This window comes from Homarus americanus, unplaced genomic scaffold, assembly GCF_018991925.1.
Source record: "Homarus americanus isolate GMGI-L3 unplaced genomic scaffold, GMGI_Hamer_2.0 scaffold6317, whole genome shotgun sequence".
NCBI lineage: Eukaryota > Metazoa > Arthropoda > Malacostraca > Decapoda > Nephropidae > Homarus > Homarus americanus.
The window spans coordinates 9,944,955-9,971,063 of NW_024730668.1; the positions used below are offsets into that span (position 1 = coordinate 9,944,955).

At 36.6% G+C, this 26,109-nt stretch overlaps 1 protein-coding gene across 1 annotated transcript in view; it reads right to left on the bottom strand.

The window, feature by feature from the left end:
• Positions 1 to 1,753: 1,753 nt before the first annotated feature.
• LOC121867230 (methionine adenosyltransferase 2 subunit beta-like) overlaps positions 1,754 to 26,109 on the bottom strand; it is a gene marked incomplete in the record, with an annotated part of 138,522 nt that continues 114,166 nt past the window's right edge. The window contains 2 exon segments of the mRNA XM_042367080.1: positions 1,754 to 3,045; positions 7,948 to 8,138. Coding sequence (XP_042223014.1) covers positions 2,896 to 3,045; positions 7,948 to 8,138 — 341 coding nt within the window.

Consider the following 26,109-nt stretch of genomic DNA (forward strand, 5'->3'; position numbering starts at 1 on the left):
ACTAGTATTGCTTGCTGGATTCCTTTGTAACAGGGAATATTTTGAATACAAAATGTCATATATTTTGCAAAAAAAATCACATATTTACTCAGAGTAAACATTTTATCTAAAATTTGTATGTCTAATGCAAAATCTATGATGTTTATATTCAAAATGATCATCATATTGTAAGAATTCTTAGCCAAATTATATTCTGGCCGGTAATTTGTGCAATTTTATGAGCTAAAATAGGCAGTCAGGCAGGTGGCGGTGGGGCAATCTAAAAATAGCATCTCGAGACGGACACTCACCGAGTATATGTGGAAAAACCTTAAAGTTCAGTTTGGCGAGGCACCACAGATACGTAAACGCTACTAGTGAAAACCAAGTAATTGTATATATATATATATATATATATATATATATATATATATATATATATATATATATATATATATATATATATATATATATATATATATATAAATACACAATGATAAAATCATTTTATTCACATCTTCAGAGGCAACTGTTGCTCTTGAATAAAGACCAGCTAAGGTATTCGTTGTTTCCAGTTTCGAGATTTTATCAAGATATATATATATATATATATATATATATATATATATATATATATATATATATATATATATATATATATATATATATATATATATATATATATATATATATTACCTAGACCCCGACTTACGACGAAGTTAGGGACCCAAATCCAGGTCGTAAATCCGACATGGTCGTAAGTCCGATATAGATAAAAATTTTTTTTTTTTTTTTAATAAAAATCTACAATGAAACACAGTAAAAGTAATGAATAATGATGAATGGATACAGTACAGTGAAAGTAATAAATAATAAGGAATGGATACAGTGTGACTGAGCACTTAACCTCAGCTGAACACACATGGGGCCCCCATAATTTTCTAATTATACATGGAGACTACATTAACTGGAAACGTTTCGGTATATAAAATGCGTGTCATTTAAAAAAAAAAAAAATTTTTTTTATCTATATCTGAGGTCAAGTCCCCGACGGTCAAGTCCAATGAAGTGTAAGTCGTATATATATATATATATATATATATATATATATATATATATATATATATATATATATATATATATATATATATATATATATATATATATTTCAAGTAAATGGAAAAATTTTACTCGACACAGACATTAGTTCCAGTTACCGGTAAATAGCAGACGCTTCAGTGACGTCACTAGTGTTTACACTACACCAGCGGGTAACATTTGATGACATTATTTGAAGTGAATTGGCCTTATTTTAAAAAACCAAGGATGGTTGGTAAAGGACTACTGAGTCAGTGGGTAAGTGTCACATTTGGCGTACTTGTCTTATACAGAGAATAGAGCTCAAAAGCTACTTTTTAAATGGAAATTTGGGGGGGCCGTCTTATGCACCCCGACGGCTTATAGGCCGAGATATACAGTATTCAGGTCGAAAGCTGGCCTCGACGGCAGTCAGAGGGAAGTGAAAAGTGGTCAAGCAGATTCCCTTATGATATAACATATCCTTTTATTTTAAAGTCAAATTACAAATTACAGTATATAATTATATACTGGAACATATTTCTTCTATTATTTAATGTTATATTATTTATGAAAAATGGTCACCATAAGAGGATGATCATTCGAGAATATAATAATGATTAAATACAGAGTATAAACAAACTGGCAAATGCAGCATGGTCAGTCCCAACTCTCAACCCCCACTCCTTTACTGAGGGAAGGGGTAAGTTGTCAGGAAAGAGGATTGCCTTGTGATTCAGCTTTTCTTTTATTTGGAAGTCATATTATATACTGTAAGTTATATCATTTATGATGAAACATACACCATAATAGGCTGATCATACAAGAATAAAATAATGAATACTATTAATAAAAACAAACAGGTGAACATGGCAACAGCCAATCCAGCCTTCCCTCAACCTCCAACACATTTACACAAGAACATCTCTTCTACAGTACCTACTGTATTAGCTCATTAGGCCTATATCATATCTGATTAGACCACTGTACACTATCCCTATTAAGGACAATATACTGTACAGTATACTCTACATAAAATGCTAGCCATTGTTTATGGTTTAAACAGAACAATATATAAAACTGATAAAGGTGTTTTTAATTACCTTATTAGATGCTGTAGATGGTAGATTCAATAGTGGAAGCAAACAGCACACTTATAATGTTCAGTTACAATTTAGTTTGTTAATTGTTTGGCACTTTAATTTTACTGGATTGTAATCATTTTCTATTTATAAAACAATATAGGTACTGTACATGGTTCTTTTCACTTAGCATATTATATTTAATGTTAACTGTACGCACTTAATATTGTCTGTACTGTATTGTACACAATGTCTTTCTTTACCACTATTCATCATCCTCCAAGAATATGATGTCAGGCAACTCACGGGTCACAATATGAAGTGAGGATGTTGAAGCGACAGAGGTACGAGGAGTTGGAGTGTGTGCAGGAAATGTAACTGAGGAGTCCCACGCTGGAACTGCTGATTTGAAAAAATCGCTGATCTTTAGCTGCTTCTTTTTCTGTTGGACGGCCACCTGTAGCTCGTGCCTCAGCTTATTCACAAAGGGGTCCACAGCATTACGATCAGCACTGAGAAGCTAACCAGTGATGGCTTTGTTCACAATACTGTGCCTGTTCCTAAATCTGAACAACCATCCAGAGCCGGCCTTAAAATTCTGATGGCCAAGGCATTCAGCAAGACGTTTTGCAGTGGCTTGAATGCTGATAACCCGCACTGGTACAACCTCAGTGCATTGTTGTGTTTACCACGTGTACACTGCATCATCTAGACTCACAAACAGCTGCTTTCTCTTACGAAGCACCTTTGCCTTAGATCAACCTGTGTCAATCTTCTTTGCCTTGGGCCTGAGTTTATCCTTGGCATGAATAATATCATAGATGGTTGACTTCTTGATCCCATACTTTTTAAAGAGGATCCTGCGGTTGACTCCTCGCTCATACTCTCCCAACATCTCCAGCTTCACCTGCAAGGACAGGTTCTTCTTTTTAGGTGGTGAAGAGGCACGATATGTTGATGGGATAGAAGCCATTTCAACACCAAAAATTGAAATAAATCACCAAAAGTTCACGTAAATGAGTGTAGGCAGTGAGGAGCAGCGCACTGGTGATATGTATGGAAGTGGAACTCAGACTGAGACACGTGCCGCGTGACACCCGTGCATGTACGAACATGCAAACCATCCGGACTGAGTCACGATTTTCCGGACCTTTTTAAATTTTTCTGATATATAGAGAGGGGTGGCCCGAAGCACCTTGGAGAGTCCGAGAAAAGCAAATTCTGATATAGTGAAGTCCGACTTATCGAGGTTTTACTGTAATAAGATTATAACAAAGGATTTTTTTTAAACAGTAGTCCAGATAAACAGTGTTATCTCCAGCCCCACCACAGATTCACATTTTCCAGACTGAGTTCTGCCCCAATTACTGTAGTCCGATTTATTGCATTTTATTTTTACAAGTGCAAATTCTTAGCATATGTCTATACAGTACAGTATATACACAGCAGTTTGTGTGCAAACATTACAACAGTACTGCAGCATGGGTGTCACCCATGATTGTTTTTAATGTGAGGTCCAGCTGCTTTTGTAAATATTTGATAATTTGTTTTTAACACTCAGGATTATACTTGCATAAGTGGAATTTTAATTAAATGTAAATGTAACTTTTGCCTCACTATCAGACATGCCAGTATGTTTTGTTTTCTTTTTCTCTAAAGTTTCTGGTCAAATACCTTTAAATTTTAACACCACTTTTGTCACACCACTCTCTTGCGTGGAACCAAGTCTTAAGGCTAGGTGGTAACCCATCTACAGTATGTGCGGTGGACCACGTGGTAACAGACATCACTTGTCAGTAATGCTTTTGCCTCAGTAAGCAGTGAGAGTTTTGGTTTCAGGCACGACCTAAAAATGGCCACCGTGGCATTTGAGCCGCTATCTCAAGATATTTATCTCTTAGAACCTCAACACTTATTCTTTTGAAGTGATAAAGTGATGTGTATTGAAATTTTTATAATGAAATAGTGAAATTTTTTTTAACTTATGAGACATTGGTGAAATGGATACAGGAGGTCCCCGGGTTACGAACGAGTTCCATATGTAAGTCATAACACATACCAAATGTGCACTATATCATAGCCTAAGTTCTTTTATACATATAGAAACTTAATTAGAGGGAAAAGAAGAAATTGAATGACAAAATACATTGAAGGAAAGTAAAAATTAAAGTTTAACACTTACATTGAAACCTGGGGCTGGCGTGCAGGTTGAGATGGACATTTGTAGGAGTGACAGAGGCTTTATTGGGATGAAACTTAATGTTTCGATGAACATCATCTAAAAATGCAGGAAGGCCAGGTGCATTGTCAAGTACAGTACCAATAAAATTTTGTGTACCGTATATCACGGCCTATAAGACGAAATTTGAACATTAAAAAAATCTGCCCAAAGTTAGGGGGTCGTCTAAACCACCAAGTTTAAAATTCTTACCTCTTAAATATTGTGGTTTAGTGTGTCAAGAGTGGTGATGAAAACATCGTAAGCCACTCACAAGGTCTTACCACTTATTATTTTATACTGAAACTTACGTTTGGCAAGCTGGATTCAAATTAAGATTACCGGTATATTAAAATAATAAAAATGTATTATAAACCTGTCTAACATACCGTAAAAGAGATTTATACCCCTATAATAAACACAGCTATCATCACACACCCCTCCCCATTTGCCAGTGAGGAGACAAGAAAGGAAAAGTGCATTAATTCTTGAAACTATCGACGGTTAATTACAGACGCTCAAGTGACGCCACTAGTGTTTACACTACACCAGCTGGTAATATTTGATGCCATTACTTGAAGTGAATTGGCCTTATTTTAAGTAACTAACTATAAATAAATACAAAAATTAAAAAAAAAGATCAAAACTGAGAAATAATATACTGTATGTATGTTGTGTTGTCAAAGTAAGAGGAACAATTGTGTAAGTACGTAATATTTTTTCACTCAAATCCTAATGAAACACTACTGGAGAACATTCCTTTGTCGCAAAACAGTTTATAAATTAAAGAAAATAATTACAGTGTGTTTAATATATTACAGTATATTATAAATAAATAAATAAAACAAATAATTCGGTAAATCTATTTAAAGTAAATGGAAAATAAGCAAACATGTTATTTACCAAGACGCTTCCGTCTGGCTCAGGGTGAGATGGAGGGGAGATAACAAGGCTATTTATAGCCCATCTGAAGTGGCCAGTACCCTAATGCACCATAAATAATTCATTGAACATTCATTTTTGTACATAGTATATTCAGTATATATATATATATATATATATATATATATATATATATATATATATATATATATATATATATATATATATATATATATATATATATATATATATATATATATAATATATATATATATATATATATATATATATATATATATATATATATATATATATATATATATTTGTGTAATAAATGTATGTAGTAAGTACATACTGGTAACCTTTTTCACTCAAATCCTAATGAAACACCACAATTAGAATACGGTGGTTGATGTTGAACCACATGTTGTATAAATAGTCACACCACCGAGACGAGGGAACACTCCCACCACGCTTCAGTGACGTCACTAGTGTTTACACTACACCAGCGGGTATAATTTGATGACATTACTTGAAGTGAATTGGCCTTATTTTAAAAAATCAAGGATGGTTGGTAAAGGACTACTGAGTCAGTGGGTAAGTGTCACATTTGGGGTACTGGTCTTATACAGCAAATAGAGCTCAAAAGCTACTTTTTAAATGGAAATTTGGGGGGGGCGTCTTATGCACCCCGCCGCCTTATAGGCCGTGATATACGGTATGTCTTTCAAAACTGTTCCGATCGTTCTGAGTGAAGCTCAACGCTTTACCGATGACTGAGAATGTTTCATCTTTTTCAGAAAGTTTAATTACATCAACATTCACTTCCATTGTAACTGTTTTCCTTTTCTTGGATGCACTACTTTCACTTGCATTAGGTTTGCATTTGGGAGCCATGATGAAGGCAGCAAAAATAGAATTAATAAGCAAAAAACAACAGTTTGCACTTGATCAAATATGTTATTGATGTGAGGGTTAGGTGTACTGACACTCCCTCAAGGTGTGTTGCTGGGTGACGTATTACTCCCCACCCACTTTTCCGCCTCAACTCTACGCCACGCAAACCAGCTCTCATACTTAACACTATGAACCAGTGGTATCTAAGTTGGATTCTTGAAAAAATTTACCATCTGGGACCTAGTTTGTATCAGCGAGTGCTCGTAAGTTGGACGTTCGTAACTTGGGGACTCCCTATACTCAAAATATAGTCACAATAGCATGTTGTAACAATGACTGATTGATTAATTACATTCCTGGTGATGCAACAGCTGAAGACATACGTCGCCAAATTAAAATACGGTAAAGGCTTACAAGACTAAAATCAAATGATGCAAGGTAAAAAAAAAACATAAGTACCATATAACTTTTGTAAAAAACATTTAAACATTAATAGATAAAAATCAAAGAATGTGTGGAAAGCCAACTTTCTCCATGAAGGAGAGGATGCCCCCTCCCCCTCGTCCCCAGCACAAAGAGAGATGGTAAGACCCGTCTCCTCCCCGGTACTGGGAGAGATGCTTACTAAGAAGATCTCTGAGACTAGAGCACTCCACCAGGAGGTGTCAAACAGTCGATGGGACCAAGTAGTTATCACAATGAGGAGGGGGGTGCCCTCTCCATTAAAAAACCATGAGTCAGCCGTGTGTGGCCAATGTGGAGGCGAGCCAAAGCAGTCTATTTCGACACAATGTTGCTTCACTCTCTCTCTTTTACAGGTACTTTAACGGGCAATGTTCAGGGGATTTGGCATCCTGTGTACCGCCGGTAAGGCCGTGGGTTCGTAACACACGTCTTGCCCGCGGTGCCCACCATTTCTCTGTTGATATCGGTCACACGAGAATAGCCCGTTATAGTACCTCCTTCTTTCCTCACACAGCCAAACTGTGGAATGCTTTGCCTTCTTCTGTGTTTCCATGCTCTTACAATCTGTCTCACTTTAAAAAGCTGGTTTTCCGGCATCTTCGTGGTGTAGATTAATACAGTATAACCTTTTTTTTCTATATTTTCAATTTCTTTCCGTTCTTTTTTTTCGCCCCCCAGGCTCCGTTGTGGGTCGTTTGACCTGTGCCCGGGTTGGCTAATTCCCGAAAAAAAAACAAAAAAACAACAGTTCATGATATTCCCAGGCACTCAATGCAGGATGGATGTAGTGGAGCTTGTTTGCTCCGACAGCATCCAACCTGCGTTGCCAACTTGAGCGGATGGCAGCTGTTATTAATGGCTGAATAAACGGGGCAACCATTGCAAATAGTAGAAATTGGTAACAATAAATTGATTGCGGATAAGCGGGATCATGAATACCGAGGCTATGAATAACGGGGTTTGCCTGTATACTGTAGTCTTGATAATTCATGAAATACAAATTTGCATACTCATGGTAAGAATTCCCACCACGTCAAAGCTTGCCAAACTCAAAAGAGCTCCTCTCCCAATCATCGGATCAACAGGATAATCAATGAAACTTGTAGGGCATTTTTCCAATATGTAATAGTCTGTTATGCGAAGCATCAGTTAATGGGACGTCAGTTTAGGGGTATACCTGTACAAATATTAGTGAATATTTAACATGTTAAAGATATGAACTTAGTGAATATTTAACATAATATAGTTATAAAACTTAATAAATATTTAATGCATTATGACCAAAACATAGTCAATAGCTAAAAAATTCAGCTGTTAAATTACAGAATTGCTAGACAGTGTATTTACCTTCATCATAAGGGTTATCATATCACATAAAATGTGTGCTACATCATGGACATGAGCTGGGCAGCGCTTATCATAATGAGACACACTCTTGGGTTCTTTGCTCTTCAAGATGCCAAGAAGACAGGTAACAGCACTTTCCTCAAGCCTCTCAACCGGTCCATAAAGAACTGGAACTCTCAATATACAAGCACCTGGAAAATACCAATCATATAAATTAATCAGTTTAATATGTAATGAACCCTTTTCTGCTGACATTGCATTTAGCAAGACCCTGGTCTTTGCTGGACACTTTTAGTTAAAACTGCTGCAGGTGTATCTTAGTGACAATCCCAGAGACTTAATGGTATTCGTAAACATTATCTTCCAGTGATAGCGTATTGCACCAAGAGCAATTTGATTTTTACTGGTACAGTATATATTACAAGTACAGTATTTATGTACAGTTGCAGAAATGTGTTCCTACTCCCCCTGATGTAACCCATGTCTCCAAACAGCCAACTTATACTACATGAGCCGACAATATATAAAACCTATCCACCAATCACATCCATCATTACATGACAAATACCTAATCATTTATAAATAGTGATACTACTGTGATGTTGCTGTTTGGAGACACAGGTTACCACAAGGGGTGTAGGAACACATTTCCACAACTGTACAAAGAATAGCATCTTCCACATGCATAGCATCCTCTGGGTAATGAGACACGTTCAACAACACTTATTCCCCTGTACAGTGGTCCCTCAGTTAACGAACACAATTCATTCAACAGAGTCATTCGTTAACCAAAAATTTCGTAAACCGAATCCATTGTTTCAATGGGATATTGGGTACCATATATCTCGGCTTATAAGACGGAATTTGAACATTAAAAAAATCTGCCCAAAGTTAGGGGGTCGTCTAAACCACCAAGTATAAAATTCTTACCTCTTAAATATTGTGGTTTAGTGTGTACGGAGTGGTGATGGAAACATCGTAAGCCACTCACAAGGTCTTACCACTAATTATTTTATACTGAAACTTACGTTTGGCAAGCTGGATTCAAATTAAGATTACCGGTATAATAAAATAATAAAAATGTATTATAAACCTGTCTAACATACCGTAAAAGAGAATTATACCCCTGTAATAAACACAGCTATCATCACACACCCCTCCCCACGCCCCCCCCTCCCCCCCATTTGCCAGTGAGGAGACAAGAAAGGAAAAGTGACCGCGAGATTGGGCTATTTTTAGCCGTGGAGGTGGTCAGTAATGCATATCGGTATATTTACTGATAATAATACTTCTCCTATAAATAATTAATTTAAAATTTATTTTTTTACAAGGAATATTCAGTAAATGACTGCATTAATTCTTGAAACTACGGACAGTTAAATACAGACGCTTAAGTGACGTCACTAGTGTTTACACTACACCAGCTGGTAACATTTGATGCCATTACTTGAAGTGAACTGGTCTTATTTTAAGTAACTAACCATTAAATAAACAAAGAAATATTCTTCAAGGACAATATCTGTCAATCAAAATACTCGGCCCTAGCTGGGTCCGTCCCTCCCTCCCCCCCACCCCGCACCTTCCCTCCCTACCAGAGAAGCTTTGGGAGAAAATAGTAATTTACATTTTTAGTAATAAATAATAACTCAGACTAAAGTTAGGATAATATACAGTGACCCCTCGTTTAACGAACACCTCGGTTTACGTAATTTCGATTAACGAACTGCCTTCCATAAGGATCTTCAATTCGGTTAACGAAAAAAAATTCGATTAACGGGTTCTGCCAACCCATTCTCAACATGTTTCGGCTTGCACTGACCGCAACCAGCTTAGTGACGCCCGCCTAACACATTAATCGGGTTCTAGGCTTAAATTCCTTACTATTTTAGTAAATATCAAGAAGTTTATACTATTCAATAATTTTAAAAGTTTAATATTCAATTTTTTAGTCATTTTAACAATTATTGAACATAATTGAAGGTAAAGTGACTAGCTTAATGCGCGGCATCCAGCCTCTTAACACAGCAAACAGGCGTTAGTCTCTCTCTGTTTTCACTGGAGGTAACATCTTGCTTGAGACTCTTCAACTAAATGCTTTTTTCTGTTTCCAAGCAAATTATTGGTCATTTTGAAATATATTTTACATATTGACAATATATAATGCAGTGCAGTGTTGATTTAAAGAAAATAATCTTGAAATACACCAAGAGAACTAAAATTTTATGGATGAAATGGCGCCATGGGGTGACTTCTCTTCCACCCCAATGCCTTTTCTTCTTCCTTCTCCTCCACCCCCATTCTAATTCCCATCATCATCATCCAAGAGCCTTCTACATACACACACACCCTCAAAGCAAGTGAACTTTTTCACCATTTTTGTTGGAATTTAGGACATTTTCGTGAGCTGGAACCACTACTCCAAAAACCCATTGAAGTCAATGGTCAAGTTGTTTTAAATCCACCTTCTGGAACGGATTGGAGTTCGTTAACAGAGGGTCACTGTACTGACATTTCTGGATTCCTTGCAGGTCAGGGAATATTTTAATGTAAACTTATATATTTTGCACAAAAGATAAAATACACCTAGAACTCCGACTTACGACTCGTGGACTACGACCCGTCGGGACTTCGACCGCCTCAGATATAGAAAAAAAAAATTTAAATGACCGCATTTTCTACACGAAACGTTTCCAGTTAATGTAGTCTCCATGTATAATTAGAAAATTATGGGGGCCCCATGTGCATGCAGCTGACTACATTAAAGGTTAAGTGCTCAGTCACACTGTATCCATTCCTTATTATTTATTACTTCACTGTACTGTATCCATTCATCATTATTCATTACTTTTATACTGTATTTCATTGTAGATTTTTTATTAAAAAAATTTTTTTTATCTATCGGACTTACGACCATGTCGGACTTGACCTGGATTTGGAGTCCCTAACCCCGTCGTAAGTCAGGGTCTAGGTGTCTGCTTTGTAAAACCAAATTATTACATTAGATCTAAATTTGTATAGTGAGTTCTGCTATATAGCGTGTTTTGACAAGCGAATTGGCTCGAGCACGATTTATGAATTGAGGAACGATATTTGTAAAGCGAACTCGTTTAACTATGATTCCACTTCGAGCGGTTGTTGTGCTTGATTCACGTTCGACATCATCATATTCAGGTGGGTTGTGTGTTTTGTTTGGCGAACAATTGCAGAAATAATGTATATATATTTATATATACAGTATACCTATATATTATAAGTAAATTTTAAAATTTTACATAAAAAGAAAATCAAATTACATAGCGTTGTACACAGCGCTCTCTTTATCTACAGTTTACAGTTACGATTCGACATCACATATTGAATTGATTTATGTTTTGTTTGTGAAAAATTGCAGAAATAATTTATGTAATGTTATGTATACAGTAAACCACTCTGGTCTAGTACCACTAATTATTTTATACTGAAACTTCGTTTGGGAAGCTGGATTAAAATGAAGATTACGGTATATTAAAATAATAAAAATGTATTCAACATACCGTAATAAACACAGCTGTTATTATCATCCCCCCACCCCCATTTGCCAGTATTAAGAAAGGAAAAGTGACATGACTGTGACCTTGCATACTGTGGCTATTTTTTGCTTCCTCCTTGTGTTGGTGGTCAGTAATACTATCTAACATATTTACTGATCATAATATTTATCTCTAAATGCAGTAATTCATTTTAAAATTTATTTTTTTGCAAAGAATATTCAGTAAATGACTGCATTAATTCTTGAAACTACAGTGAGTAAATTGGATATAAATAATGAACAGAAGTCCGTCATGGATTAGGAGTTTGGTCATGTGATCACCATAAATGTAGCCTCCTTTTACATGAACTGCATTATATAAATTAAAAAGAAAATACTTGCAGTATATTTAATATATTACAGTATATTATATATATAAATAAATAAACAAATAAATTAAAATTCCTTATCATCCTGTGTCACTTATACGAAATACTTGAGTCCTGGCTGAGTACACAAAAGGAGGACTAAAAGACATCCTGAAGTGGATAAACGGACATCTCTGCACAAGGACTCAGCGTTTCTTATGTTTTATTAGGCGCTCTAGCATATCTGAATAATATGAAATTACAATTTACTTATACGGAATATATATATATATATGTAAATTGCAAAATTTAAAATAAAAGAAAAACTAAATCGTGGCGTTTAAAGTGTACTGTACAGTGCTGTAAGCTTGGCGGCGGGGTTATACGTGTTTACAGTTCCAGTTTGACATCACATGTTCAATTGATTTATATGTGTTTGTTTGTGAACAATTGCAGAAATAATTTGTATGTTATGTATACAGTATACCTGTACGGAAAGTATATATAAAATGTAAAATTTAACTAGAGAGAAAAAACAAAATATGTAGCGTTTAGACCTGCATCTCTTTACTCCACCTGCGTTCCTTTGAAAAGCGTGAAAATTTTTAAAAAGCGTCCTCAGTGCTTTCTGATTTACTGTTTCTCCAATTTTGTATGGAAAAGAAGAATATCTCCGGAAGCATTCTGGTGATGCATTTCGGTATTTGATGTCGTAAAAGAAAGGTATAACACTTGAAGGCAAGCAATGTTGTCAAGCGTTTTGAAAATAAGGAAAAGAACATGTGATATTTGTCGTTACCCAGCGAGGAATAAAGGAGTCTGCTTTCTGCGCGCACCATTAAGAGCCAATGCAGCAAAAGATTAAAGCAAGCTGAGTTGCTGGAAAAACCTTGAGAGCTAGCAAGAAATTAATGAGATCACGACCAAAGGAACTTGGGGAGATGGAATGGCTTCTAAGTGTTTGGATAGAAGATCAAGCAAGCGATCTGGGACCAGCTTCCTCACCATTAAAGAAAGCCTTATCAATATATGAGGACCTAGAAAAAAAGCTGAAAATCACTGCTGATGTGTAGTTTGCCTTTAAGTGCTTACTAGTAATTAGATGGTTTTTCTGGTTTTAGAGAACCCGCTATACTTTCATAATGTAAAGTTATGTGGTGAAGCCTAAGTGCCGACAAAGCAAGTGCCGGGCATTTCCTCCTGTAAAAGTGATTCAGGAAGAAGGCTACCTTAGACCCAAATTTTGAATTTGGATGAAATGGGATTTATACTGGAAACTTATATAGAACTTACATTTCCAAGAATGAAGCACACATACTCCAGGCTTTAAGGCTCTTGAAAAGGACCGTGTGACTGTGACAATTTATTTGGTGCAAATGCTAATCAGAGACTTAAAAGCTTAAGCCTGTGTTGGTGTATCACTCTGTCCAGCCTTGAGCTTTTAGGGTTACATAAAATCTAATCTGGTATTCACTTTTTGGTCAAAACAAAAAAAGGTTGGATAGCCCAGGTTAAATTTTTCTGACCTTCTTGTGGATGTTTTTGAAAATGTGTTTTAAAAAAAAATATTGCAGAGAAAGAAGAATATAGATTTTAAAAATTCTCACTCATTTTTGAATAATCATGAAAGCCACCCTCCCTGTTGCTGGGCTTTCTGACAATATCAAAGTGCTCTTTCTGCCTCCAATACAACATCTCTCCTTCCAACCAATGGACCAAGAATAATAGCAGCCTTCAAAAGCCTATGATTTGACATTACATTTTAAAACTTATTGAAGCTACTGAGAGGAAGCGTGGGCCAAGTGTACTTTAGACATAAACGCTGGGCATGTTGGCATTTGGGTGAGGTAAGACTGCTTGAGTGGGAGTTTGGCGGAAGCTTCTCCCAGGTGTGGTCCATGATTTTACAGGCTTTGATGCATCAGAGGGCTCCCAAAAAATTAAAAAGTGTGTTTCTCTTGCAAAGCAAGAACGACTGCTAAAGTGGAAAAGCGCTGATCATTCGAAGAACTGCTCGAGTCCCACTAGGGCCTCTCTACAGAAGATCTACAACCTTTGTTGATTCTGGGAAAATAGAAGATGCGAAGATGAAGGGGTCAGGATGCAAAAGCCAAGAGAGCTTCCGCTTCGTTTTGTCTTCTATCCTGAGGAAGTTGATACATGATTACGCGCTTGGAAGACAATGACTACAATGCAGAAAGGAGCAGGATTGCAGTTAAGTGAGTGTTAAATCTTTTTTTGGCACCTTGTGAACCCAGCTTCTTTGTGAGAAAGAAGAAAGGCAGCAAAAACAGCAAACATTAGGCGTCTTTTAAGTCAACCCCAAAACAGACTGAAGACACTGAACCACATGTCCACTTCTGGAATTAGACGTTTTCTTCCCTCCCATGCAACTAGAAACTGCACCTGATGATGATGATACTGATGATGATACTGATGATGATGATAGCGATGACAATTGTCAAATCCTGTCTGCATGACTCCTCAACCTCAGCATTAACCTTCTCCCCCATCAAGTTAAATTCATATTTTTCAAAGGTAAAATTCTTAACATTTACTGTATGATTTCATTATTAGATATAGATGTAACATTTATTTAGACTGTGCTATCCTTTGTGTTAGGCTAACTCACGAAATTTTTTCCGATTTGGATGATTTGGAGTAATCTGCACTAACCTATTTTCTCCATAAGCCCTGTTATTTCTATTCGCGATTTTCTATAACCACGATATTTTACAAGAACACAATTATGCGTTATAGCATTCTGTATGTCTAATGCAAAATCATGATGTTTATATTCAAAATGATCATCATATTATGAAATTGTAAATTATATTCTGGCGGGTAATTTGTATGAATTTTATGAGCTAAATAAAAAAAAAAAATTATACTTCACGCATATTATATGAGTAGATGCACCGCGGAAAGTGAGAGTCCGGTTCTAGCAAGGTACCGCGTAAATGAGAAATCGCGGAAAGTGAAACCGTGTAAAGCGGGGTAATACTGTATATAAATTAAAGAAAATACTTGCAGTGTGTTTAATGTATTACAGTATATTATAAATAAATAAATAAACAAATAAATTGGCAAATCTATTTCAAGTAAATGGAAATATTTTACTCACACCAACATTAGTTCCAGTTAAATAACTGACGCTTAAGTGAGTCACTAGTGTACACCAGCCGGTAAAATTTGATGCCAATACTTGAAGTGAATTGGCATTATTTTAAATAACCAACCATAAATAAATGGAAAAAAGATCAGAGGTGAGAAACATCATATTGTATGTATGTTGTGTTGTCAAAGGAAGAGAAACAATTGAAACTCTGCAATTGTGTGTAAATGAGGCAGAAAGATAAATCAGCAACCTAAGACTTGGTCACAATTTTCGTGATGCCATATGGAAGTAGGGTCTACCATTAGACAATACTGTACATTGTGCTTCCAATATCTTCCCAGGCAGTAGAATCTCCCTGTTTGGTAGCTGCCTAAAACTTTTAGTAATATTACTTTGATACAACATGATAAATTAGACAAACAATGAAAATAAACAAACAAAAGTTATTTACCAAGACCTTCTCTCTCAGAACAGAGGGGAGATAAGACAGCTATTTATAGCCTGTCTTTGTGTAGGAAGTCGACCACACTAGAAATAATTCATTTAAAATTTATATTTTTTACATAGAATATTCAGTACATGACTGCAATTATAAAATATTGTGTATATATATATATATATATATATATATATATATATATATATATATATATATATATATATATATATATATATATATATATATATATATATATATATATATATATATTTGTATAATAAATGTATGTAGTAAGTATGTACAGTAATCTTTTTCACTCAAATCCTAATGAAACACTATTGAATTAGAATACTGTAGCTGGTTGAAGCAAGCTTATAAATTAAAGAAAATACAGGTACTTGCAGTGTGTTTAATATATTACAGTATGTTATAAATAAATAAATAAACAAATAAATCGGTAAATCCATTTCAAGTAAATGAAACAATTGTATTCGACACCGACATTAGTTCAAGTTAAATAACAGACTTTTAAGTGAGTCACTAGTGTTTACACTACACCAACCTGTAACATTTGATGCCATTACTTGAAGTGAATTGGCCTTATTTTAAAAAACCAAGGATGTGTAAACAGCACTGGTCAATGGGATGGTTGGTAAAGGACTACTGGGTCAGTAAGCTCCCAATGGTAAGTGTCACATGTGGGGTACTGGTCTTATACAGCGAATAGGGCTCAAAAGCTACTTTTTAAATGGAAATTTTGGGGGCCGTCTTATACACCCCGTCGCCCTGTAGGCCGAGATATACGGTACCCATTTTCGATAACGTCTGGATTCTCTTGAATAACGGAGATTTCGTGGGAAGCGTCCGAGAGCATCAAAGATAGCGTTTGTTTGCCGCCATGTTGATGACGTAGTTGTTCGCTCCACCTCACTCTCACTCTCACACACGCTCCATGGAAGACAGCGCTGCGCCCATGTGTCAGATTTTCTCCTCTATAACCAGTGGTTGCTAGGGTCGGTGATCAATAATGGCTTCCGCGCTTTTGCCTGTGGGGGCTAGGGGAGGTGGTGGAGGGAGTGATTTGCCGTCTGAACGCCAGGGAACTTTTAAAGTGAATGAGAAAAAAGACCCCGAAGCTAAGAGACAAAGCCACAAGAAGCGTACCTACTCGGTCAAGGATAAAGAACAGATTGTTGAACTCATTGAAAGTGGTGCACGGAACATTGATATTGTGAGGAAATTAAACTGTCCTGAGTCTACAGTGCGAAATATTAAGACAAAATTAGAGGAGACCAAGAAGAGTATTGCGCTGGCTAAGAAATATTTCATGAGTGATGGAAATGCGAGGCGAGCTATGAATGATAAAAGTGATAGAAAGTTGATGAAGACATTGTGACATTGGGGAAATGCCTAAAGATGTTGACTTTGAGGGGTTTGATGAAGTGTTAGCGGAAGTGGGTGGACCAGGTGTGAGAGGCCAGCGTGGGGACGGGGACGGAGATGGGGCCAGGGAAGTGGGCGGAGGTTCGACGCAGTACCCTCATGCCCCAGCCTCCGAACAATCATCACACCACGCACCTCAAAAATTCCCCCAAGGTAAGTGTTATACAGGTTGTACCTCTCTAGTCCAGCAACCTCGGGACCTGACCGGTGCCGGACCATGGAAATTCACCCTTTTCCTGGATAGATAGTGACTTGTGCTTATGCTTGGAAGCACTAGCATCACTTTCTCTGCATCATGGTCTCTTTGAAGACATATTGAAGGGTTAAATGTTGTATAGTAGCTTCTCAAATTTCGCGAGTTTTTAATTCTTAACGTATTTTATTGGAACACACACAAAAATAAATAAATAAAAATTTTGACGGCGGAAACTTGAATTTCGACGGGTTTGAACGGCCAGCCAACGTGCAGACGACGTGCATAATCGTGTAAACAGCGCCATTTCTCTTATGTACAAAAGATTCATTATTGTTTATTACTGAATGACTTTTTTATTGAATTAATGTTTATGTGTGCAAAATGAGCAATACAACTCATTAATAATATGTAGAATATTAAAACACACGAGGAAATGACACAGCATTGTTTTCGTTGATTACAAAACCAGTGACTGACCGGTTCTACATATAAAACTGACGAAAATAAGACCTTGGCTGTAGCTGTAGTAAAATTAATATGGTTGTTTTAACTAATGTTAATTAATGTTAATAAATGGAACAATAGAAGTAGCTAACGATAATGGTAAAGAAAAAAGAGAGAGCGCGTATGTAAGTGCGCATGCGCACACGTGAAAACATATCGTCATTACTTTACATATATATATGAAAGCAACACTTATTTACTGTTCACATATATTTTAATTGATGCTTTTGAATTTGTTTTTATTGAATTAATGTTTGTGTGTGCAAAATTAACAATACAATTTATTAATAATACGTGGAATATTAGAGGAGACGAGGCGGCTGCCGGCACTGTTTATGTTAAAGCTTACAAAACCAGTGACTGATTGGTTCTACAAATAAATCTGAAGAAGATAAGACCCTGATTTTAGCTGTAGTAAAATAAATGTAATAAAATTAATATGGTTTTTTGAAGTACAGTAGTACCCCACTTAACGCGGTCAATAAAACATACAGGGTACCGTGTTAAGTGAAAACCGCGCTAAGTGAACAACAGAACATATGGGATTAATTCCAATAGAAACTGGCCCATCCCCAAACTCCACTTTTTCCGACACAATACCCATGTTCTAGTAAAAATAACATCTTAATTTTTATGATGGTACATGCACACAATTAATACTTAAGAGAAATAGAGAAATACAGTCACCAAGTTAATGTCCATTCAAATAATGGACTCAACTCCCTCCCCCTCTTCTCACACAACACTGCTGGCTCTTCCCTCTCTGAGAAATTTTTTGGGGAAACCCACTAAATTTTAATAAATAATACCTCAAACTAAAGTTAGGATAATACAATTGACATTGCTGGATTCCTTGTGAGACCAGGAATATTTTGAATACAAATGTCATATATTTTGCACAAAAGATAACATATTTACTCAAGAGTAAACATTACATCTAAAATTTGTATGTCTAATGCAAAATCTATGATGTTTATATTCAAAATGATCACCAAATTGTAAGAATTCCAGCAATATAAATTATATTCTGGCCGGGTAATTTGTATGAATTTTATGAGCTAAAACAAAATATCTTCAGTTAATTAAAAAAAAAATATTCTTCACGACACTATCTGTCAATCAAAGTACCCCACCTTGCCTCCCCCCTCTTCCAACAGCGCAGTCAGTCCCAACCCTCCCCCCACCCCCCACCAATCCTCCCTTCAAGAAATGTTGGGTGAAAAAACTAAATTTTAACATTTTGTATTAAATAATACCTTAGATTAAAGTTAGGATAATATAATTGACATTGCTGGATTCCTTGTAAGACCAGGAATATTTTGAATATAAATTTCATATATTTTGCACAAAAGATAACATATTTACTCAAGAGTAAACATTACATCTAAAATTTGTATGTCTAATGCAAAATCTAAGATGTTTATATTCAAAATGATCATCAAATTATAAGAATTCCAGCAATGTAAATTATATTCTGATCGGGTAATTTGTATGAATTTTATGAGCTAAAACAAATATCTTCAGTTAATAAAAAAAATAAAATATTCTTCACACGGTAACAGATGGTCGGTCGGTCGGTCCCTCCCTCCCCCCACCCCCCACCAACCGTCCCACCAGATGTGTGGGAAAACCAGAATATTTACGTTTTTAGTAATAAATAATACCTCAAACTAAAGTTAGGATAATATAATTGACATTGCTGGATTCCTTGTAAGCCCAGGAATATTTTGAATACAAATGTCATATATTTTGCACAAAAAATAACATATTTACTCAGAGTAAACATTATATCTAAAATTTGTATGTCTAATGCAAAATCTATGATGTTTATATTCAAAATGATTATCATATTGTAAGAATTCCAGCAATGTAAATTATATTCTGGCTGGGTAATTTGTATGAATTTTATGAGCTAAAACAGGCAGTCAGGCAGGGTGGCGGGTGGGGCGAATCTAAAAATAGCTCTCGGGCCGGACACTCACCGCGTATACGTGGAAAAAACCCACGTTAAGTGAAAGTTCGGCTCTGGCGAGGCACCGCGTATACGGTAAAACGCGCTAAGTGAAACCACGTTAAGCGGGGTAATACTGTACCTGTAATGTAATTTAATGTTAATAAATGGAACAATATAAGTAGCTAACCATTAATGGTAAAAGAAAAGTGAGACCGCGTATGTAAGTGCGCACATGTGAAAACATATCGTCATTACTCTACAGTACATAAGAATATGAAAGCAACACTTATTTACTGCTCATATATATTGAAGGGTTAAATGTTGTACTCTGTATACACAAGCAGAGAGAAAGAGCAGCCGAACTGCCGGATGTAAACAAACCTTAATTTCCCGCGGCTTTTTTTTTTTAAGGGGATTAGCCCACCCGGGCATAGGTCACTGACCCACATTGGGGCCTGAGGGGCAAAAATTTAATACTCCTGCAATAATAATAATAATAATTCAGACAAGAAGAAAAAAAAAAAAAGAAAAAAAAAAGCTGCCTATTTACCTATTGGACAAACTAAAGTCGTTCCGGACCACGGGAGTTTCCGGACCACAGAATGCCGCACTAGAGAGGTACAACCTGTATCACTCAAATTCTTTATTTTGATGATTAGATAACAATTCTTTTTATTTCAGCTAACAAAAAGTGTTAGGAGGTCTTCTAAGGGGAAAAAATAGGTGAAATTCTTGAGGCGACAACACCAATAAGCCATTTTTACATGTATTTTAATGTCAAACAAATAACGTTTTCGCTAATAACAGCATTTTTCAGGCACCTATTAGACATTATTGGCAAGAGCCTACTGTACACGGAAAATTCCAGGGATGGGGGAAGTTTTTTTTTTCCGGGTTTGAGACATGAAAATCAGGGCCATTTTCCGGAAATTCTGAGAACATTTTGCCAGTACCCGGAAAATTCAGGGGATGAGGAATTTTTTCTCGGCTTCGAGAGAGATGTCTTGTTATCTGGAAATCTCTCATTCCTGGAAGTGCTCTGCACCAATTGTTCTGGCTAATGGAAATTTCACTATTGAAAGCACTTGTACAGTCAGTTCTCCTATAACGCGATAGTTGTGTTCTTGTCAAACATCGTGTTATAGAAATTCGCGTAATAGAAATAACAGGGCTTATGGAGAAAATAGTTAGGTGCAGATTACTACTCAAAATCGAAGAAAATTTAGTAGTCAGCCTAACACAAAGGTTAGCACAGTCTAATTAAATGTTACATTCATATCTAATAATGAAATCATACAGTAAATGTAACACTTTACCTTGAAAAAATATGAATATAACTTGATGGGGAAGAAGGGTGATTTTGAGATTGATAACATCGAGCTTCTCTTCAAGGGTTATAGCCTTTCTTTTACGATCACCACCGGGAATGCGATCACCAGAAAGCTTCTTGGAGATATTCTTCTTTACCATATTCACAGTTGTAGTATCTTGCGTTATTTAATGGGAGAAAGACAAGCACATGGTCGGTCTGGCTGGGCGTTTATTCTGTTCTTGGTTACAACGTGCCTGACACATTTCGTGTTTACACAAGCCTAAACACTTTCTTACTTTGGTAAGAAGTACTACATAATATATAATAAATATATTCAATAAAGGCATCATATAAACATACATATACAGTCGACCCTCGTTAAAACAGACTAATAGGGGGGGAAGGGTGTCCGTTTTAGTCGATTGTCCGAATTAACCGATTTAGGGGTTAATATTGCATTATACAGCTATGTGTATGTTTATTTGAGTGCCCCGTCATAGGAGTCCGTTTTCTCTCACTTCAGCACTCCTGAGTCGTCCGTTTTCTCTTAATCTTAGAGTGCACGAGAGACTGTTATATCTTAGTAGTGACACAGAATTTGATATTGCAACTGGGGTTGCAATTGTTGAGGCAACTTAGGTATGTCTGATTACAGTTGGAATATTCAAGATCCATTGTGAGTGATGTTTAAAGCTTCAACTGTCTTTATGGTTGGTAAAACGTGTCAAGTCTGTCAGTCTGAATAACATGTGTGAGGCCTTGTGTTTATTACAAAGTGATGAAAAGGATACTGTACAGTGGCTAGTCCACAAAACATGTAGCCATGTCTCTTTATTTGAGTGCCCCGTCATAGGAGTCCGTTTTCTCTCACTTCAGGACGCCTGAGTCATCCGTTTTCTCTTACTCTTAGAGTGCACCAGGGACTTTGTTATTTCTTAGTAGGGACACAGAATTTGAAATTGCAACCTCAATTGCACCTGGGACAATCCCAGAACCAGAAATTTGATATGGACAGTTCAGATTTTGTCCGATTTATCCGAAATCCGGATTAAAGGGGTCCGAATTAACGAGGGTCGACTGTATATATAACACAATTTCTCCCTTTCAAAAGAGAGCATGGCTGCTACAAATCCTAAATAAACAATGCTTACAGAATTACATATGGGAGGGAAGAAGGGAATAGAACACAACAAATATAAGTTCCTAATTAAACAGTTTTGAAAGGCCTGTTCACAATTCAGGTAATCAGAGGTCTATTTCATTACAGGTCTCCTAACTCTGTTTGATCTTCTAGGACTATTCCCTCCATCAAGTTTTACAGGGGTTTCACTTGCACTCTGTGCATTATCAGTGACAGACATATCATCACTACAATCAGTTGACACAGTGAGTGGATGCTGGGAACATCATCTTTGACATCATCATGATGATGATCATCTGAAACTGTGTCAAGTTTATCATCATGTCCTGGTGCTACATTCATCTCGTCATGTGCCTGAATGATGTGATCCACATGAACAAATCTCGAACAGTTACCACATTTCACTAAATATGTCCTAGATCCACATACCTTGTCAATGACACCAGTTATCCACTTTGCATGTACAGTACCATAACCTTTAGCCATATTCCTAACTCTCACCCTATCATTTACCTTGAACACTCTTTCACTGGAACTCTTATCATGATACATCTTTTGTTGAGCTTGTTTCCTCTCTACAACTTCAAACAGACTTGGCTTAACTAAACTTAATCTTGTTCTCAACTGTCTCTTCACCATTAACTCTGCAGGAGTACATCCTGTCACACTATGTGGCGTGGTTCTGTATCTGAGTAAGAAATTTGCTAGTCTGTGTTTCATTGATTTTCCTACAGTTCCTTGAATTACCTGCTTGGAAAGTGCTCCCTTTACAATTCTAACTGATCTCTCAGCTGCACCATTAGAGGCAGGATGATAGGGTGGGGTCAGTACATGCTTTACACCGTTGAATCTCATGAAGTTTTTAAACTCTGATGATTGGAATGGAGGACCATTGTCAGAAACTACCTCTTCTGGTATTCCATGTTCGGCAAATATTAATCTTAATTCATCAATGGCGCTACCAGCATTAGTACTGTACATGTGCTTAACATCAATCCACTTTGAATGACTATCAATTAATACAAGAAATTTGTCTGTTCCCTTATCACAGAAATCAATGTGTACTCTTTGGAAGGGACGGGTAGGCCATTTCCAGGTTTTCAAAGGTGTGCTGGGTGGCATACTCCTAACATTCTGACAAACAGAGCACTCAAGTACCATCATTTCTATTTCACCATCCAGTTTAGGCCACCACACAAAACTTCTGGCCAGTGCTTTCATAGCACATATACCTGGATGTTCAAAATGCTGTTCATTCAAAATTTGCCCTCTGAAACACTGTGGAATTAACACTCTCATACCCCACAACACACATCCCTGTTCTACTGATAATTGACATCTCCTTAAATGATACAGTTGAAAGTCTAAGGATGGACAAATCTCTGGCCATCCAATTAGTGTATACTCCATGACTCTTCCTAATACAACATCTTTCCTAGTTTCATGAGCAATCATTCCGGAGGTGACTGGAAAATCTTCTGCTATCATAGTTACAGCATAAACCTTAGGCTCTACTCCATCATTTGATCCACTACATGGCAACTTTGACAAAGCATCTGCATTGGAATGATCATCTGAACGTCTGTACTGTATCTCATATACATATGCCGACAATATCAAAGCCCATCTCTGCATTCTTGCTGCAGCAAGTGTCGGAACAGGTGATTTAGGACCCAAAATTGCCAAAAGAGGCTTGTGATCAGGTATTAAAACAAAATTCCTCCCATATAGATACTGGTGAAATTTCTTTACTCCAAATATGATAGACAAAGCCTCTTTCTCTATTTGTGCATAATTTTTCTCGCTTTGGGTAAGAGTTCTCGAGGCATATGCAATGGGTCTTTCTTCACCGTTATCCATTATGTGACTTATGACAGCACCTAATCCATAGCCCGATGCTTCACAAGCAAGCTTTAGTGTTCTACTGGTATCATAGTGGACCAAAACATCAGTACTAGACAGAGCAGCTTTATAATCTTCAAATGACTTCTGAGTGGCACTGTTCCATTTCCATGGTATCCCTTTCTTTAATAGTTCATGCAGAGGGGCTAAAACTGATGAAAGTCCACTCAAGAACCTTGAATAATACTGTATCATACATAGGAAAGCTTTCAATTCACTGACATTTTTTGGAGCAGGTAAATTTACTATGGCTCCTACTTTATCTTCTACAGATCTCAGCCCTTCTGCAGTAGCCAAGATAAGTTACTTCTTTAGCTAGGAATGAACATTTGCTCTTGTTGAGCCTGACATTGTGTGCCAACAATCTTTCGAATACTGTGGCTAGGGTTTTGACATGATTTTGGATGTCACTGTCAACAATAAGGACATCATACTGAAAACATAACACATTGGGAAGACCCACAAGAATTTTGTCCATGATGCACTGAAATAACTTTGGTGCACTTTTAACACCATAAGGCAACCTTTTGAACTTATACAATCCTTTATGAGTGTTGATGGTAAGGTACTCTTGACTTTCAGCATCAACAGAGACCTGAGCATATGCTTGGGACAAGTCTAACTTAGTGAAAATGGTTCCATCTGTTAGTGCAGCAAACAAATCTTGAGATGTGGGTAAGGGATATTGCTCATCCTCAACAGCTTGATTAATGGTAACTTTATAATCACCACATAGTCTAACAGATTTATCAGCTTAAGGTACTATTACTATTGGAGCAGCCCAAATGCTCGTGGTGGTTTTCACAATAATTCCCTCACTCACAAGTCTGTCTAATTCTTCCTCAACCTCACCTTTCAATGCATTAGGAACAGGTCTGGACTTAGCATATATGGGTGTAACATCTTTGTCAATGGTGATATGAGCTTCATAACCCTTTATACCATCCTGTCCCTTTACAAATAAAATCTTGTATTTTTCAAGCAATTTCTCAAGACCTGGAATACTGTTACACATTCTAACACTAAATATCTCCTTCCAGTCCATCTCAAGTTCACACAACCAGTTCTTACCAAACAAAGTTGGTCTATTCACATAACTAGCTATAATTAATGGCAACTTTAAATTCTGATTTTTGTACTTTACCTCACACTCTAATTTACCTTCTGTGTTCAAAATCTCTCCAGTATAAGTTCTCAACTTGACACCTGAGTCTTCTAAAGGCACATGCGCAAATAGTTTCTCATACATATCTTTACTCATTATGGAGAAATCAGCTGCAGTATCCATTTCCATGGTTACAGGTGTGTCATTAATACACAAGTCCACATTATACCTATGTTTAACTTTCTCTTCACGACTGGTTTAAATAGTAAACACATGGGCACTCTCATCATTATCAGATCCAAAATTACTAACACTCTCATGAATACTGTTTTTCATTTCCTTCTCTCCACCTTCAACGGCATATACTCTACCTTTATCACTTCTACAGGCAGGAGCAATATGTCCAATACGTTGACAATTGTAACATTTTGAATTCTTGAACTTACACTGAAAGCTTTCATGTTTCCCTCGGCACCTCTTACATTTTAAATCAGCATGTGTTCCTTGTTTTGTGGTATACTTATTCCTTTTAGCTACAGTTACTTTACACACTGAGCCACTACTGCTAACTGTTTCACTACCAGCATTGGGAACAAATTCTCTGGTGTTTTTCTCGGCCAATTCCATGCTTGTAGCTATCTGACATGCACTTTCAAAAGTTAAGTTAGTGGTGTTCATTAACTTATTCTGTATTTTTTCATAATTCAGGCCTATTACAAACCTGTCTCTTAGAGCTCGGTTCAAGAACTGTCCAAAGTTACAGTGAATGGATAACTTCTTCAAAGCTACTATATAATTACTTACTGATTCATCTTTACCTCTATCTCTGGTGCCAAATCTGTAACTTTCAGCGATCTCAAGTGGAGCAGGATCAAAATGTTGCTTCAGAATCTTGGTAATCTGAATCAGTGAGGAGTCCTTGGGTTTGTCTGGAGTAAGCAGATTGACCAGAGTAGAATAAACATTAGCTCCTACCTCTGTCAAAAAGATTGCTTTCCTTTTCTCTTGAAGGGCTTTCTTCTTCTGAGCATCACCACCGTCGTCCATTAATTCATTTGCCAGAAAGAAGAAGTCCATTCTCTCACAATATGATGTGAAATCTTCCTTGTCTGCATCATACTCCCCCACTCGTCCGATGTATCCACTGACGCCAGCCATGGTTGCTCTCTTCA